The sequence below is a fragment of the Podarcis erhardii genome (genome assembly GCF_964252035.2).
Source record: "Podarcis erhardii genome assembly, chromosome: 7".
Taxonomy (NCBI): Eukaryota; Metazoa; Chordata; class Lepidosauria; order Squamata; family Lacertidae; genus Podarcis; species Podarcis erhardii.
The window spans coordinates 47,785,964-47,792,836 of NC_138511.1; the positions used below are offsets into that span (position 1 = coordinate 47,785,964).

Sequence of the window (6,873 nt, forward strand, 5' to 3'; positions counted from 1 at the left end):
CAAGTTCCTATCACTACTATCAGCCTTGGGCTGAAGAAACACTAAGTCCAAGAAAACAAAAATGGTCCTTTCTTGTATAAAAGATTATTAACTTATTCTTTAATACAAAAGAAAAGAAAAAGTAGGGCAACCAAAGAAGAGGAGAATGGTTGTAGCTGCCTAATTGGGAGAGTATTATTTTTAGTCTGACAAAAAGACCAGTGGCAAGAAAACAATTAGGATCTTTTGTCAAGTTAATTAAATTTTACTAAGTGTAGTAATCTCAGTGGGTTTAGTTCACTGAGGAAATGCTAATTAAAAACTCAGATTTTTTTGCAGTCTAATAAGGAACCCGGGTAGCAGATGAAAGTTTTTGCATACTGATATTAAAACACTAATTTAAAGAAGAGCCATGGTGAATCCTTTTAAGATCAAGTTCTAGACAAAAAAAAGGTTTCCCTTGAGAACACCAATATGCATGCCTGGATCAAGGCAAACCATCCCAGAAGTATCAAAACGGCTGGGGAAACAGGGTTTCTTTTTGTAAAAGAAATTGTGTGAGGACACCAATAAGTCTGCTACATTGATTCATTCAGTGGTGGGAGAGAAAAGCAAAGTAATTGAAATAAAAGGCAGTGTAGGTGTGTTTTTAATTGGACACACACACACACACACACACACACACACACACACACACTTCCGCCCCAAAGCCACCTTGCCTTCATGACTTCCTCTAAAGACCTGCTGAGTTTTAAAGCATTGTAATAAAAGTGTATTGCTTGAAAGACTGTCCATATTTTACCATCTGCTGTTTCACAGGCATCACCCATTCCAAGAGTCGACAATTTGCAGCCTCCATATAGTGGATTGGAGCATGGAAGTAAATAGATGGGAGAGGAGTGGGTTGAATTTCATTTGAATTACAATTAACACTGGGAGGATACGATTTACTTCATCCCACCCACCCCTGCCCATCTTTCCCCTGTGAGTCACCTTCTTGCAAAAATGACAAATTTACTCAACTCATTAAATGTACTCAACTAAGTTAATCTGGTTGTTAGCAGCTTTGTCTGCTTTGATACTCCTGACAGGTAATGTGCAAGGAACTCAACAGGGCCATTCTAAAGCATTTTGCAGCCTAAGGTGAAGCAGCAAATTGTGTCTTATTTTCTCCAGGTCAGGGTGCATATTGCAAAAGACCAGTGAGGTTGTATTTTGTGGCCTGTTCTGCCTCAGCCAGGGTCGGTCCTATGAAGCAGCTGCCTCAGGCAACAAATGCTGAGGTGCAGGGAGTAGATAGAGTTGTGAGTGTCATGAGTGTCATACCTATGCTAGCTGACTGCCCTCAAGTGGAATGGAGCTATTGCCGTTTCACTAGAATTGGAGTAAGAGTCAACTACCAGTCCAATTGGCTTCTGTATGTGCTTTGGGAGAGGGTGCTATCTTGTTCTTCACCTCAGGCCAGCCAAACATAGTGGAAAACCCCTAAACATCTCTCATACCTGGCAGCAAAAATGACACTTACATATTAAATAACTATCAATTCACTGTCTTTTGACAACACCTCAAACCTGCTATCTGGGCTGGCTGCCTCACTCTGCCTAATAGCTTGGCCAACTCTTTCTCCGTGTCCCTATTGATGTAAAAAGTAAGGTCAAGCCAAAAATACTCATTTTAACTTTACTGGGCCAATTCATTGCCCATAAAAGTGGGGTGACCAAATTGGTGAGACTGGATACATTTCTAATTTGGTGGGAAGGGAGCATAATCAATGTCGCAACATATTGCAGGTACTCACTGGCACAGGAGAGTGACCTATCAGCCAATCTGGAGTTGCTGGGCAGCTCTCTTCTCCCAAGAACACACACTGTAAATTGGCACAGGCCTATTAAGAGTCCAAGCAAGTCTCTGCCTGTTTTATGGAGTAAATACTGTACAAGAAGAAATTATGGTGCTGAAGGAGACTCTTGAGAGTCCCATGGACTGCAAGAAGATCAAACCTATCCATTCTTAAGGAAATCAGCCCTGAGTGCTCACTGGAAGGCCAGAGGCTCCAATACTTTGGCACCTCATGAGAAGAGAAGACTCCCTGGAAAAGACCCTGGTGTTGAGAAAGATTGAGGGCACAAGGAGAAGGGGATGACAGAGGACGAGATGGTTGGACAGTGTTCTCAAAGCTATGAATATGAGTTTGACCAAACTGCGGGAGGCAGTGGAAGACAGGAGTGTCTGGCGTGCTCTGGTCCATGGGGTCACGAAGAGTCGGACATGACTAAATGGCTAAACAAGGAGGAGGAGGAGGAGGAGGAGGAAAGAAGGCTACAAAGGTTTGTTGGATCCCTTTACTCCACTAGCCCAGCTATGCAGACATTACTGAGTTAAGTATTCTACTTCCCTGCTTTCATGGTTTGACAATGGTCACATTAGACTGTAGTGCCCTCATGCTGGAAGGTGGGTATTAAGTGGTGCATCGGGTGCTGCTGCTCTGCTCATGCAAGAGAGTTTCAGTTGTGCAACAGAACTCCTCCCACCTCTCCTCTCCCATGCAGCCCCGTCATGCCCTCAGAATCTGCTGCAAGGGCTTTGGGGGATCCTCTGGAATAATTTTGGGCAGCATGCAGAGAGAGGTGAGAAAGGAGAAATCCCGGTATGCAACTAGCATCTACTGCCATGCAGCAATAGATACTCCAAGGAATCTCTGGCATGCTCCGCATCAAGAGGATGAGATTAAAGAGGCTTCTCTCCAGTTTGTTTCATAGTTCTGCTTCCCTTTGTTCTTCCAGATCCAGTTCCACCTTAACAGACAGCTACTGCCAACTTCCATCTCTAGATTTACTCTGAAAGTGAATGGACATTTTATGTAGGGCAGATAAGCACAGGGATGAGGGTGGAAGGAAACGCTGCTTTTTGCTCTTAAGGCGCAAGCACTTAAGAGTGCTCCAATCCCAGTGCTGTGGTGCTTAGTGCTGGGATCAGAGATAAAAGACTCACCTTCCAATTGCTCTTTAGAGTTCCTCTGCAAAGGACAGCCAGGATTGGAGGGCTTATCTCAGTGCTGTGGTGCTCATTCCTTGAGACCAGAGAGGAAAGATCGTTCTGATTGCTCTTTAGAGATCTCTAAAGTGGGGATCTTTTATCTCCCAATTGGGAGATAAAACACTACGCCTGGTCTTTAGAGATTGCTCTTTAAAATTCAGAGGTAGGGATTCATCTTCCAATCAGATTGGGAGACAAGGTTGCAGGGGCTGCCAGTCCATGGCCAGATCTGAGCTGTGACATTGTCACCTCTGTCCTAAAAGGTTGCATGTTGGAAGGGTAGTGGGATCACAGGGACATGCTCCATCCTGACACACACTTCTATTACATTTTCTGTGGAGGGCCAGAGTTATATAGAGTGTGTATGGTTGAATACACAGAGGGCTCTCTCCATGAGTTTGGAAATCCCATTTTTCCAGGGGGCAAATCACAGAAAGAGCTCGCTCTGAATGTACTTGTAGAGATTCTCCAACAGGTGTTATAATGGGCACGTGTGTAGGTCAGGGGCAGAGCCTCAAATTTAAATCTCACCTCATGTTTATTCATTAGCAATCTGGAAGGTGGTTTGGAGTTCATGAAAAGAGTGCTTCAATTTCATTTATGCAGGGAGAAAACAGAGAGTTAAAGCTCAATGAGGCTGTGTAACCAGACCCCAGGGGATGTCTTCAGCAGTCTGCTCCCTTTATCCTTGGCTTCAGACTAATTATACACAAAATAGTATAGTCTAGAGCAGTTCTTGCAGTATTGTATCATCCTCTTGTCTGTTCCCAGGTGACTAAGCAAACTGAAAAAGTCACATGGAATCTAGTGTCTCCCTCGAGAGAGAATGAAGTTTTTTTGCTTCTATTTTTCTGCTGTTCAAGGCAGATATCTGTTAAATTTGTGTGGAATTCATGCTCTGTGGGGCTCTTTGGACTGTGATTATGGCAACTTCCCTTGATGATGAATTCAAAGCAAACTAATTGTGCTAATGACTAGGGGAGGGGAAAATATGAATGAAGCTTTTGAGTCAACCAAAATAGGTTTTTTGTTGTTTTTTTAAGGACACTGCATCACAAAATGTCAACTGAGTTGAAAATGATTGATCATAATGTACTAGTTGTCATAAAGAAAGAGATTCTGCAATCTTAATGAGGTGCTGGTAACAGACAAAGGGTACATTCTGCAAACTATTTCTGTCACAGCACTTTTAGTTAAGAAATAGAGTTACTCTTGAGTAACTACACCCCAGGTTCTTCTGACCTGCTGGTATTTAAAAATGCTGGCAAGACTAGATTTTAAAAGGGTGTGTGTGGATTCAGAGATAGAGGGATAGACAGAATTATTGTAAAACAGATTTAAAAGATGTTTCAGCAACAATCTGAAAGTGCTTTCTAAAAAAATACATCTCAACAAACATCTGTTTTCTGGTTCCGAGTCAAAAACAATCTGTTAAATTTATAGACAACAGAATGGAAACAGTCATTCTTTATCTGCACAAAATGTGGAACACAGTGTTATAGTGCTCCATACTCTTAATGTTGTAGAAATGAATATTTTCACAGTAAGAATCTACCATTAGCTTTCAATTTCATTAGGCTATAATAACTGCTCCACAGGCAGAACCTTATAGAGTTTTAAAGAAAAGTTTTAGCAACTTAGGAAGACTAAAACAGAAATCATCATGTTGAATGGCAAGCTAATTGGAAGCCAGAGCCATTTCACAGGTTTCCACTCAACTTTAGTGTGAATAGTGAAAATATATAGATGAGATGGGGATAGACGAACTCAAATTTCTGTCAGGTTCTAATTTTTCCTAATCTTTAAGTCCTTCTCTTCTTCTTCTTCTTCTTCTTCTTCTTCTTCTTCTTCTTCTTCTTCTTCTTCTCCTCCTCCTCCTCCTCCTCCTCCTCCTCCTCCTCCTCCTCCTCCTCCTTTTTATTTACAGTGGTGCCCCACAAGACGAAATTAATTCGTTCCGCAATTTTTGTCGTCTAGCGAATTTTTCGTCTTGCGAAGCACGAAATCCCATAGGAATGCATTGAAAATCAATTAATGCGTTCCTATGGTCAAAAAAAGTCCAAACAAAGCCAAATTTGGTACAACAACAGTTTATTAACTGCTCTTTAAAGTCACACATACTGTAAAGAGCAGTTCAAAAATTGAAGGGAAAATAAATTAACTTTATAAACATGACAGAAAAACATTTAAAAATCAACAAAGTGTACAGTACATTTTCTAAGACTCTGGGGGACCACTCGAAGAAGGCTCCTCTTCCACTCTTTGCTTCTTGGTCAAGAACCTGTCCATAGTCTGCTGCTTTATCCGCCTTTTCAGCAGCTCCCTGAAAGACGACATGACCCTCGTATCATAAAAGTTCCCAGCGTCATGTGCCACGTGCTTCTCATGGTGGTGTAGATCTGCAAAAGTCTGCACCTCCTTCCACTTCTGGCAAATGTCCCTCAGTCTTTCGGAGGACAGCCGTTCCTCAGTTGCTTCCTCCTCTTCCAGTGAGGCCTGCTCCTGCGCAGCCTCTGCCTGCAGAACGTAGCCCTCCGTCGTCACAACCTCCAGGAACTCCGCTGCAAAGTCTTCAGCCGCAGGAACATCAGAACTGGCAGCCTCTCCATGCCTGACCACACTGTGGATGCCAGATCTTGTCTTGAACCGGTCAAACCAACCTCTGCTAGCCTTGAAGACTTCTGGCTCGGCTGAGGTTCCTGGCTGTTCCCGGATGAGGTCAGCGTGCAAGGCCTTGGCCTTCTCACAAATGACGGCCTCAGACACTGTGTCCCCTGCACGCTGCTTCTCTTCTATCCAGATGAGCAGCAACTTCTCGACCTCCTCCAGGACAGCTGGGCGGTTCTTCACGATCCTGGTGACTCCCTTGGCTGCATCAGTCGCCAGGATCTTCTCCCTCATCTTCAGGATGGTCCCGATGGTTGATGGGTTCCTGCCGTACTCCCTGGCGATGTCCGTCACACGCATTCCGCCGTCGTGCTTCCAGATGATCTCCTTCTTCATTTCCAGCGTCACCTTCTCCTTCTTCCTCTCGCCGGCCACCGCAGCAGCAGTCTTCTTGGGTCCCATGGCAGCACAGCTCCTACCTTCGTAAACTCAGAAACAGAAAAAAAAAATCAGTGATGTGCTTCAAACCCAAAAAATACAAAAGCAGCCAGCCACCCACCACACAGAAATTAAAACCCAGAACCAAGGCCTTGAATCCCAAGCACCCCAACCCCAAATCCAAAATCCAAAAACCCCCAAAAAAGTTTTAAAAGTTTAGCTTACCAAATGGATGAAAGAGAAGTTCTGGAAAAGCTTCAACAATCAACCACCGACGTCCTCAGAAACCTCAAATGGCTGCAAAATAAGTTTAGGAAAAGCTTCAAAAATCACCAATGTCTTCAAAAACCTCAACTGCTCCCACAGACACGCACCAACCCACCCACAACACAGAAATTGCAAACCCCTCCCCAACTGCTCCCCCAGCCCCTCCCCAACTGCTGCAAACCCCTCCCCAACTGCTTCCCCACCCAGACAAAAAAAAATTTCAAAAATAACAACATGGCCAGCACTCAGAAATTCAAACTCAGAAAATTTTTCCAAAAAAATCAACCTGGCCCAGTGGTCACAGAAAATCATAAAAATTCCCAAAAAAGGCCCACAAGCCCCCAGATTATCGCAAACCCCTTCCCAACACCAAGTCCTTGAATCCCAAACACCCCAACCCAAAATCCAACCCCCCCCCAAAAAAAAGTTTTAAAAGTTTAACTTACCAAATGGATGAAAGAGAAGTTCTGGAAAAGTTCTGGAAAAGTTTTGGAAAATCTTCAAAAGTGAGCAAAGTCTGAGAAAAGGCTACCAAACCACGTGCTA

At 43.6% G+C, this 6,873-nt stretch overlaps 1 protein-coding gene across 1 annotated transcript; it reads right to left on the bottom strand.

Moving 5' to 3' along the window:
- Nucleotides 1–5,089: 5,089 nt before the first annotated feature.
- LOC309345370 (putative CENPB DNA-binding domain-containing protein 1) lies at nucleotides 5,090–6,303 on the bottom strand. The gene is made up of 2 exons (XM_081868385.1): nucleotides 5,602–6,303; nucleotides 5,090–5,526 (listed from the first exon to the last, which is right to left on the bottom strand). The coding sequence occupies exons 1-2, from the start codon at nucleotides 6,082–6,084 to the stop codon at nucleotides 5,233–5,235; spliced, it is 777 nt and encodes a 258-aa protein (XP_081724511.1). The 5' UTR covers nucleotides 6,085–6,303; the 3' UTR covers nucleotides 5,090–5,232.
- Between the last annotated feature and the right edge of the window lie 570 nt (nucleotides 6,304–6,873).

Excerpts from the sequence above, each read along its gene's own strand:
- LOC309345370 (XM_081868385.1), bottom strand. The coding sequence starts at position 6,084 with ATGGGACCCAAGAAGACTGCTGCTGCGGTGGCCGGCGAGAGGAAGAAG. Across the intron at positions 5,527-5,601 it reads GAGAGGCTGCCAGTTCTGAT|GCTGCGCAGGAGCAGGCCTC; the intron begins GTTCCTGCGGCT and ends CTGCAGGCAGAG.